Raw genomic sequence first — 11,718 nt, 5'->3', positions numbered from 1 at the left:
CTTTCTTTATTTCCTCTTTTCAGAGATTTACAATATCTTGTCTTTTACATTTCTATTACAAATTTACAGTGTTTAAGTGATTAGATTCGTATATGAAATCAAAAGGCTCTTTTCATTCAGTTAAAGAAGAGTGTTCATTTGCATAATCAGCGATGGAATCAAGTCAGCAATGTTGATCATCATCGCAGCCCACCTATCTTGTTCCAGGGGAATATCCTGTACGCTACCCAGCAAAAAATGGCACTGTCTTTCGTCTGGAAGATAGTCGAATTTTACATACTCTGTTACGTGTAAAAAGTTGACCAGGAAGTCTAAAATTGTATCACGACTTAGGAACAATGCCGGACACTGGATAAGAAAGTGCGTTGTGATATCGTCCGCTTGTTTTTTACAGAGTCTGCACACTACAGTGTTCTGTTCATAACGATATGATAGCTTGATAAGCTCACCTAGTTTCCATGTATAATTAGGATAATGGAGACTCAATAGCCAGAGAGGGTTGGGACCATGTACGGAGTGAATGCTGCTATAAGTTTTTGACACAATTGAGTTGTCCATAGCATTCCGCCATTTATTGAAATAATAGTCTTCCACAATCCTATTAACGAAGTTTCTCCATGAACTGCGTGTGGGACAGAAACCGTCAAACATGAAATCGAACAAAACTGAGTTTATATTAAGTCTAAGCGCTGTAAGGAAGATGTCTGGTATGAAACTTTCCACTTGAAGCATCTTTTCCCCGAATATGAAGGCGCAAAGCCTAATCAGGAAGAGAGTTTTCCAGACATATTTGTTACTTGCAGCGCAGAGCTTGTTCCAAAATAACAGTTTTCTTTTATCGACTTCGCCATGAATATCAAGTAGACCGATGGCACGAGTTGTAACAATTGTTGGTGAGGTTTTCTCAAACCCTTGGCATCTCCTAGCAGCATATCGTTGAACTATGTCGAGTTCTTGTCGAGAATATTGCATAGGGTTAGCCCACAATTCAGATCCGTACAACACACGCGATTGTACTATACTTTTGATAAGCTTACAGCTTATTAGCGGGTTCATGCCGTCCCCGTGAACACCAACACTGATGAGTGAGTTCAATGATTGTCTCCCCTTTGAGCAAGCTATTTTTATGTTCTCGTCACAGTGAAGATTTGGGATCAAGGTTATCCCGGCATATTCTTTTGTTGTAACCCACGGAATAGGTTTTCCTCCGAGCGTACAATCAATTCGTGGACCGCGTTTTGAGTAACCACACTGAAACTGCATTAGGGAACTTTTTCCCGGGTTATAATTTAGGCGCCATTTTCGGGAGAAATTATGGACAGTGTCAAGGAGGTTTTGCAGGTTTCCAATGGAGCAGTCCATGAGTAAAGTGTCATCCGCAAGAAATATAGCTGGTATATGTACGTTATGAACAGTAAGTCCAAGGCTAGATGAGTCAAGTTCGTGAATTAGATCATTGATCATGACCAGAAAGAACCACGCAGATAAAGTTCGGCCTTGACCTACCCCCTGTTCAACTGGGTATGGACTTCCGGTTTTACCGTCATGTAGTACGCATGACGTGACTCCTTTAAAAGAATTTGCTATAATTCGCCAGATTTTACCATTGAAGCCTAGGTTGTAAAGCTTAGAGAGGAGCCCATTTATCCAGACACTGTTAAAAGCTTTCGCGTTATCCAAGAATGCCGCGTATACTTTCGTGTTGCGTTCAAGGTGATGGCATACAGCTTCTTTCACAGTGAAGGCAGCAACAATACTTCCACAATCTGGCCTAAAACCTTGTTGAAGGCGATGAGGAAAGTCGATTTTTGAACACGCTTTTGCTATTCTTTGATATAGGACTTTTTCAAATAATTTCTGTAGGACAGGAGTAAGAGTTATGTCTCGGTAGTTGTTCATGTCCAAGCGATCTTTTTTTCCGCCTTTAAATAGCGATATAACAATTCCATGTTTGAAGCACGCAGGGTAGTCTTCAACGTCAAATATGGTGTTGTAAAGACGGGTAATTAGTGTTAAGAGTTGTAAACCTCCATATCGAATGTGTTCCGCTACAAGGTAGTCGTGGCCACTGGCTTTCCCGTTACTCATTTCCTTAAGGGCATTCGACACCTCTGGCTGAGTGATGCTCTTAAGACATACCTTATTAAGATTAAGATGGCTCTTGTCATAAAGCGTATTAATATTGGAGTCTATATGCTGTTTATGTACAGCATCAAAGTCTTCGCTTTCCGACACGCTAGCAAGCCTACAGTAATGTTCCGTCCACAGTGTACGGTTGACATCAACGTCTCGAGATATCGTACCGTTAATGCGTATCTCGGATGACTCATGGCCCCGGATTTTCCGCGGACGAACCGCCTTGTAGAAAGTCCCGCTATCAATTTCTGCTGCTTTCTGTAGTTCATTCAGTTGTTCCTGCTCGTATTCCCGTCGTGCAGCCGTAAGGGCCTTTACAAAGTCTCGTTTGGAAAGCTTGTATTGTCTGTACGAATGGAAATCCATTCCACGAGGGCGTCCCTCAAGAATCCAGCTCAAACGTTTTTCGCGCATTGTGGAGTGCAAGTTTTTAACTTGTCCATATTTCCAATACGGCTTTAAAAATGATCGGTATTTTTTCCTCGGAAGCGTTTCTTTTGCGGCTTCATGTATACAGCTTGCAATGAGTTTGAACTTTTCGTCAAGAGATACCACATCAACAGTTGAAGAATGTTGACTTTTGGAGTCACGAAGCTTCACACTCAAGCATTTTGCATAATCAGACTTCTGTTCAGGGGAACATTTCTTCCAATTAACGGAGAATACGCTGCATTCATGTTTAGTAGCGAGAGCAGGCACGTTATAATGCAATTGTATCGGAAGATGGTCAGAAACGTTCAAATAGTGATCGTCCAGTATAGTACAGCCAAGAACACAATCAACTTTACGGTTTTCGATTAGAATATGATCAATGAACGACTCGTGTCCGTCTTTGGACATATACGTTGCAGACCCGCCGCTAGACCAATCTTGAGAATTAATTGAGACAAGGTTATGATCACGCATGAAGCTCTCTAAGTGGAGACCTCTTTCGTTTGCGGCGAGATGATTTTTTGTTCCAAATGCTTTGCTGATTTGAGCGTTAAAATCCCCAAGTAGAATAACATGTCCTTGCTCTGAGAATCGATCATACAGATCCCATACACATCTGAGAGTGTCTATATAAATCTGTATAGAAACATTGGTAGATGGTAACAGTGCTCCGATAACGAATATGTGTGACTTGTCGCGAAGCTGGACAGAACAACATATAACTCTATCGTTGCCTTCGTCAATAATCGGCGAAACGTTTATACTTTTCCTCCATAAAAGAGCTATTCCACCGAAACCTCTCTTACATGATCTCCTTTCGGGTTCTAGGGATATACGGTCGTCACATACTCCGTAAGCTCGAAAATTACAGTCAATGGTATTCAAGAAATTCATCTGCTCCGGGAGGAGCCAATGTTCAGTTATAACTGCAATATCAGTTTCATTTAAAAGCTGTGACAACAAGGGGGTTCCGTACATAACGCCCCGAATATTCCAAGAGAGCAACGAAATCATTATGAATAATATAGAGGATCGATATTTCTTTAGTATTGTCACTGCCATGATGATTGGTTGTGAGGTCGCGCTTTTCCTGTGAATCGGTCGCGATGTTCCCACTCGCGTACAAGAACGTTCTCTGGCCAGAATGAAGGCCTGGTCGCTCGTTCAAAGTCTTGCTCACGAACATTGAGTCTCGCCGTATAAGTGGGCTCTTTACCACCCCAGTACTTTATTACCTTCATATATGTTACTTTTACACCATTGTTCGCTGCATATGTGACAATTGAACTGATAACGTCATCCTGCGAAGCATCGGCAATAATCCTTGACATCAGAAGTTGCTTTGTACGTGGTTTGCGTTTCACTCCGCGAAATTGGTACGGGGTTGCAGTGCCGTCGGACGACCCCAGCTGTTGTTTAGTATTATAGCCAAAGAACGTAACATTTCTGTGCTGGCCATTCGAATTTTCGTTTGCATTACATGTTTCGTTTAGAGTAACAGATAGAACGTTCGCCATATCAACACATGTTCTGTCTTTCGGGTGCTGCACAACTTCTGCATAAGAAAGTGATGAGTTATTGCACAAGTTAGCAACCGTGGATTCGTTCCTGAGTTCATCTACCGTTTCGCGTTCACGATCGACATTTCCCAGTACTTTCGGTACTTTGATTTGCTCAGTATCGGCCCTAATGGTATTAAGTGTACTTTATCAAGTGTATCATTATATACATTTTATCTAGTGAATCATTATATACATTTTATCTAGTGTATCATTATATATTTTATCTAGTGAATCATTATATATTTATCTAGTGAATCATTATATACATTTTATCTGGTGTATCATTGTATACATTTTATCAAGTGTATCATTATATACATTTTATCTAGTGTATCATTATATAAATTTTATCTCGTGTATCATATACATTTTATCTAGTGAATCATTATATATTTATCTAGTGAATCATTATATACATTTTATCTAGTGTATCATTATATACATTTTATCTAGTGTATCATTATATATTTATCTAGTGTATCATTATATACGTTTTATCTAAAGTATCATTATATACATTTTATCTAGTGTATCATTATATATTTATCTAGTGTATCATTATATACATTTTATCTAAAGTATCATTATATACATTTATCTAGTGTATCATTATATATTTTATCAGATGTATCATTATATACATTTTATCTCGTGTATCATTATATACATTTTATCTAGTGTATCATAATATACCTTTGATCTAGTGTATCATTATATACACTTTATCAAATATATCATTATATGCATTTTATTAAGTGTACTTTATCAAGTGTATCATTATATACATTTTATCTCGTGTATCATATACATTTTATCTAGTGAATCATTATATACATTTTATCTAGTGTATCATTATATACATTTTATCTAGTGTATCATTATATACATTTTATCTAAAGTATCATTATATACATTTTATCAAGTGTATCATTATATACATTTTATCTGGTGTATCATTATATACATTTATCTAGTTTATCATATACATTTTATCTAGTGTATCATTATATAAATTTTATCTAGTGTATCATTATATACATTTTATCTAGTTTATCATAAAATACAATTGATAAAGTGTATAATTATATACAATATATAGACTTTTTTTCCGACAAAAATCAAGTAATGTTTAGCCATAACACATAAATAATTATAAAGTTCTTGGTTATTATGAATATCAAGCACTTGAATCAAATTTACAGTATAGTGGTAATACGACGACTGTTTGACGACTTGTCCTTACATTTTGATGTTGTCCATATTACACCATCTTGTACCTAAACCGGTTACCGTTGAGAGCAGTACTCATAACAACTGTGTAAATATCACCGTTGTGTATGACTTTACTTGACATGAATCTGAATAAACTTATGCTCACAACCGGAGTATGCAGTGAAATATTACCTCTCGTACGAAACAACTTATGCATTTTACGACTTTCAATTCACAATAATCTTCTTTTCATCCTTAATGATTAAGGAATTGAAACTTGACATAATTGAAAAGGGCATGGACGATAATGTTTTTATGTGGCCCATTGTAGAAATTCGTTGAAAAACAAGCTCTTGGCTCTGGGGTAATTATTTGAAGGGATTTCAGATTACCCTTACACCGGTTCTAACGCCAGCTCAGATCAATATTGTGTGGAGGGTGGACACTTACTCAGTTATATCCACGACTGTATACAATGGCAGACACGACACCGTCTCTGTTTGAGAAGAAGAGCTTTGTAGTTATAGCAGGGGCTAGTCGCGGGCTCGGCAAAAGTATATCTGCTAAACTAGTGGAGGCATTTCCACGCTCGTCATTCTTTCTCTTTCTAGCACGTAAGAAAGCTACACTAGAAGCCGTTGCATCTGAACTGATGACGTCATACCCTGGTGTGCAGATTGGAAGCCGTACATTCGACCAAGGTAACCTGGATCAGAATATATTCGATACATTATTCGTAGATGTTTTGAAGGACTATGGGTTGAAAGTTGATGATTTTGAGCAGTCAGTCATTGTCCATAACTGCGCGAGCGTCGGAGATGTGTCCAAATATGCTTGGGAAATGACGGAAGTGACGCCAGTACAGAAATTCTTTGAAATCAATGTAACTGGTATGATCCTACTTAACTCTGCCTTCTTCAAAACTTTTGGTCAAATGAAGAGTCGGTTGATCGTGAATATAACATCGGACAACGCCAAAATACCATACCCATCGATGAGTGTCTACTGTGCTTGTAAGTATTGTGTAATATCCGCAATAATAGGTAATAATTAATAAATCACAAAAAACGCGATAAAATGTTAATGGGGAGGGGTGAAATTACCTTGGTAGGGGGGTGGGGGTGGGGGGTGGGGGGTGGGGGGTGGGGGGATGTGAAATTACCTTGGTAGGGGGGGGGGGGTATAATTGTTTATTGAATATTACTGACTATTATAAATGTATTGACTGGGGGAGGGTGTATACTTGTCTAATGAATATTACTGCCTATTATAAATGTATTTACCGGGGGGAGGGGGTATAATTGTCTAATCAATATTACTCACTATTACAATTGTAATTACCGGGGGGAGGGGGTATAATTGTCTAATGAATATTACTGCCTATTATAAATGCATTTACCGGGGGGAGGGGGTATAATTGTCTAATGAATATTACTGACTATTACAAATGTAATTACCGGGGGAGGGGGTATAGTTGTCTATTCAATATTTCTGACTATTACAAATGCATTTACCGGGGGGAGGGGGTATACTTGTCTAATGAATATTACTGACTATTACAAATGTATTTACCGGGGGGAGGGGGTATAATTGTCTAATCAATATTACTCACTATTACAATTGTAATTACCGGGGGGAGGGGGTATAATTGTCTAATGAATATTACTGACTATTATAAATGTAATTACCGGGGGAGGGGGTATAGTTGTCTATCAATTATTACCGACTGCCTTCGTTATTAATTAAAATTGCAAAATATCCGAGTCCGAGTTGCATATCCTGCAACAATACGCGAGTCAAAGTTGATTATTTCTATTCCACCATGTACTGTTTAGTTCTGAGATCGACCTCTTTCTAATAGAAAAACAGCAAAGAAACCCCGGGAAAACCTTGTAATTTATTTCTTGAGTATTGCATTATTTGTTGCTGAAATATACATTTCTTTACAGACACTACAGTACTACGATCAAGAGCATCTATCATATGGCATTGATTTTGAAAATTAAAAAAGGGATAAAAAAAAGAAAAGTAAAAAAAAGGAAGGGGCCTCGTAGGATTCGAACTCGCGTCGTGATAAAAATTGAAACGAAAGACTAACCCATTAGCCCACTCGACTATAGTAACCTTACATAGAGTGTGTGAATATTAGATATATAAAATTGTAACAGCCTTGACTCACGAGCGTGTATTATTGGCACGAGCGTGTATTATTGGAAAATAATACATGGTTTTAAACCAATCAAAACTGGCGTTGCATAGCAAACATGGTAGAATATTCCATATTTACTTTAATACTGATGTAATTACTCATTGTGTTTTAGTCAACATTACACAGAAGAGTTGGAGAATATTGTCAGATCATCATTTTATTTCGTGTTATGATACGGTTTGGTATACTGCTATGTCGTTGTTATATAGTCTTTCATTTATTTTGGAAAATATAATATTTAGACGAAGAAAATGTAATGAATGACAATGATTATCGACATGATCTGCGTTCAGTTTCATTAATTCATAAAAAGTGATGTTTTCATTGTTTCCACAGCCAAGGCGGCACGCGACATATTTTTCCGTGTCCTTGTGGTTGAAGATCCTTCCATCCGGGTCTTGAGCTACTCACCCGGACCATGTGACACTGAATTGTTGGCCAGTGTTCGCGACTCGTGCTCGAGCCAGGAGTTAGCAGGCGAACTCAAGGGTAAGGGTTATACCTCATGTTTATGTGTTTGGTAGCACCATGTCAAGTACGAGGTCCTATGTTTCTACGGTGTCTATTTTCTGTTGTCCGTCTTGTGTCGGGAGGGAGCAGTTTGACATTCTTTCAACAGCTCACAGCTATCGCGGAGACGGTATCCACTGATAACAGGACTTTTTTTTATAGTGCCGTCATCCTGAAATATCATACCATGCATACTGACACATCCATAAAACTATGATGTTCATTTAGGAATAATTATTTCAACCTTTTATAAATATAATTTTAGAAGCGTTGATATATAGTAACAGTAGTTAATTTCTAATTTATAATCAATTGAGAGTAATCTTGCTAGCTTGATTATTCAGTGTAGAGACTATGAACCGTGCCTCACTGTAATATTACCGTAATTTCGCCAATAGTTGACCGCATAAAAAATACTCTCTTTTTTTTCAAATGCCAACATTAGGAGTGGGCTTTATATAGATATAGCGCTGTGTGTAATGTCCTCGTGGATTTAAGGAGAGGCTTCGTCTTTATAATGCATGCTATCTATGTCGCCAGAAAAGCAATTTGGTTCGGTATTATTAACTCCCCAACTATTGAAACCGGGTCGGGAGGAAGGGCTAAAGATTTCCTCCCAGTCTATCTGTCGGTTTGTTTGTCAGTCCGTCCACTCAGTTTTCCACACTTTCTTGGACTTGCTTCAAGGTACAGTATGTTGGCGAATGTTTCACGGTATACAACTTCAGTATGAGCTTCAGGTTTTTTTTTCGGTCAAGGTTAAGGTCAATGTTGCTATTTTTAGCGGTTGGGGACATGTATTGCTTTAGGAGTACTCAGTATACTTCTTACAAATATATGATGTTACTATATCCAAGACTTTAACCAACGTGTTGTGATATTGGGGTAAACACGGCAGTATTCTTCAGACAGGCACTATAAAGTCGGCATCAGTTTCGCTCTTTCACCAAGACATCCATGAGGCCGTTCGTAAATGACACATAACCGTTAGCTGTTGACGGGACAAAACCAAAGCCAAACAAAACCGCAGAACACAAATTTTTTGCCCCAATTTTTATTTCCGTGATGATAAATTGTACGATGAATCTATTTGGTAGCATAATTTGAATGAAACGGAACATTATAAGTGTATGATTATTCTGTTATTTTCATTGCAGGCTTTTACAGTGAGGGTAAAGTGCTGTCATGTGACACTTCTGCTGAAAAAATGCTTGCCTTCCTGAAGAAAAACACATTCAAGAACGCCGAGTACGTTGAGTACTACGACCCATTGTAATAACCGTAGACAGAACTCTCATGCGCACACGATCCTTCTGACTGTCGATTGTAGAGACTAAAACTCAGAAAACAAAAGGAAATGATTGTGAATTATTTTTAACCTGCAATAGTTTAGAAACATAGGTAGAATTTACGATCTAGAGGTGGAAATTACAATCAGAATACAGAACATTGTGCTTGTGTGATCACATGGAATGTCATCATAATCGGCGAAGAACAAGAGGATATTTTATACCGAGAGACTTAGCATAACTGTCATGGTAAAGATGCAGCATTAAGTGTTAAGCTTTAATAACATTGAAATATTTACTCGGGTAAATTAAAACAATAATTATTTACAATGTATAATGCATGATACTCCCTCTTTTTTCTTTTGATTCATATAATCTTCATACTATAGTTTAGCCAGAAAATAAAAGTAAAAAGTCATCATCGATGTCTAATATTTTATATTCCAATTGAAACTACTATCGATCGGTAATGATTGATCATTGGATGTTAATGTATAGTTTGGTGGACACTTTAGTTACAACCATGTAACATCCTATTGTTTATTATGATGTTCACGTATGGTATGGAAGATATAACCTCCTTACTTTCTCTCTACGGCTACACAAGACAAGGAAGCTCCAATTCACGAGTTTGGCTTGGTTTCTTTTCTAGGCGTTTACATCCCCACAACAGTGTTCACAAATGAAGGGGCCATTGACGGACGTGTTTATAGTACAGTCACACTGAAATGTCTTGTGTATGAATGATGTATCGCTTGGTGACATTTAAATGACCTCACCAGACTGCTAACTTTAAAGATGGACGTTATGTACCATTTCTATAGACTTAAGTTTCCTCACTTAGACGGACGCTCAATTGCAATGAAATTTCTTGCCCGAGTTAAAAAAACAAAAACGAAAACACAGGCTGTTGCAGTTAAAGTCCAAGAGAGCCGGGCCAGAACGTTGTGTTTGAAGTCCCAGAGAACACAAGCTATTGTGCTTGAGGTCCTAGAAAACCCAGACGGTTGTGATTGAAGTCCTAGAGAACACAGACTGTTGTGTTTGAAGTCCCAGAGAACACAAGCTAGTATGCTTGAGGTCCTAGAAACCCCAGACAGTTGTGTTTGAAGTCCTAGAGAACACAGACTGTTGTGTTTGAAGTCCCAGAGAACACAAGCTGTTGTGCTTGAGGTCATAGAGAACCCAGACAGTTGTGTTTGAAGTCCTAGAAAACCCAGACCGCTGTGTTTGAAGTCCTAGAGAACCCAGACCGTTGTTTTTGAAGTGAAATAAAACCCAGACTGTCATCTTTGAAGTCCACGAGAACTAAGATTGATAGGAAGATAGTTTATCTATTGCATGTGTTTTATTATAACATCAACTGACCTATTGGTGACACCTTGTGTGATTTGATATACATGTTTGATAATATAATTGTAAACAAATCTATGGATACACAGCATATACAATATGCATAAACCAACACATAATAATGATAAAAAACAACGTTTAAAAAAAAAAACAAAAAAAAACAATGATGTTTGTTTATATATATATATATATATATATATATATCATACAATGGCTATCCTCTGATCTGTATGAGGAATGAACTATCCCACGAAGAACATGCATGAAATATATCTGGATGTATAGGCACATGTAAGTATATTAGTATTATATAGTCTGTGGTACTTTCCTTGCACTTGGCTAATGTTAAAGATTAATCCAATGATTGCAAGGATCGATTATCATCAATAATATATTAACTGTTCATTAATATGCATGGTATACAGCACGTCATGTTCAATCTACGAACAATTGATTTATACGTTAATAATATTTATAATTGACATGTAATTTATCTTTTTCATAAACAATATTATTTTACATTAGTTTACAATGGATCTAGAGTTTACGGAAGCCAGTTAGTGCCACATGACGTTTACTTTTTATGTCGTAATTACGACTTAGTATGTCGCAATTACGACGTAGTATATCGTTATTACGAGATAGCTTAGTCGTAATTACGACATAACTAAGTCGTAATTACGAGATAACTGAGCCGTAATTACGACATACTAAGTTGTAATTACGACATAAAAAGTGTACTTCATGTGACACTAACCTGCTTCTGTAAGAGTTTAACCAATTATGTTTTATGTGTGTTTTTGTGAGAAGGACGTAATGTAATTTTATGCATGGTAATCAGCGTTTGATCTTATGTTGAAACTACAATATAGATTTTTGTGCATTTCTTAATCCTTTAAACTGGATTACCACCCCTTGATCGATACTGTTAGCCGCATTGTTGTAATACATTCGAACGAAACCATCTGTCAGAAATTGTCCGTCCGTCGTCCAGAGCTACGTTATCGCAGCTAGC

General features: G+C 37.4%; 1 protein-coding gene across 1 annotated transcript; it reads left to right on the top strand.

Annotated features, from left to right (window-relative positions):
• The first annotated feature begins 5,729 nt into the window (after positions 1 to 5,729).
• LOC117344035 (sepiapterin reductase-like) lies at positions 5,730 to 9,768 on the top strand. The gene is made up of 3 exons (XM_033906633.1): positions 5,730 to 6,355; positions 7,888 to 8,040; positions 9,219 to 9,768. The coding sequence occupies exons 1-3, from the start codon at positions 5,818 to 5,820 to the stop codon at positions 9,335 to 9,337; spliced, it is 810 nt and encodes a 269-aa protein (XP_033762524.1). The 5' UTR covers positions 5,730 to 5,817; the 3' UTR covers positions 9,338 to 9,768.
• Positions 9,769 to 11,718: the final 1,950 nt, after the last annotated feature.

This window comes from Pecten maximus, chromosome 15, assembly GCF_902652985.1.
Source record: "Pecten maximus chromosome 15, xPecMax1.1, whole genome shotgun sequence".
In the NCBI taxonomy this organism is placed as follows: domain Eukaryota; kingdom Metazoa; phylum Mollusca; class Bivalvia; order Pectinida; family Pectinidae; genus Pecten; species Pecten maximus.
Note: the sequence above shows the minus strand (reverse complement) of the source record. Positions and strands in the feature narration are given on the sequence as shown.

What these genes read in the sequence shown, in the direction of transcription:
- LOC117344035 (XM_033906633.1), top strand. Translation starts at nt 5,818, where the DNA reads ATGGCAGACACGACACCGTCTCTGTTTGAGAAGAAGAGCTTTGTAGTT. An exon ending in GATGAGTGTCTACTGTGCTT is followed by an intron (nt 6,356 to 7,887) that starts GTAAGTATTGTG and finishes TTGTTTCCACAG; the next exon opens with CCAAGGCGGCACGCGACATA. An exon ending in GTTAGCAGGCGAACTCAAGG is followed by an intron (nt 8,041 to 9,218) that starts GTAAGGGTTATA and finishes TTTTCATTGCAG; the next exon opens with GCTTTTACAGTGAGGGTAAA.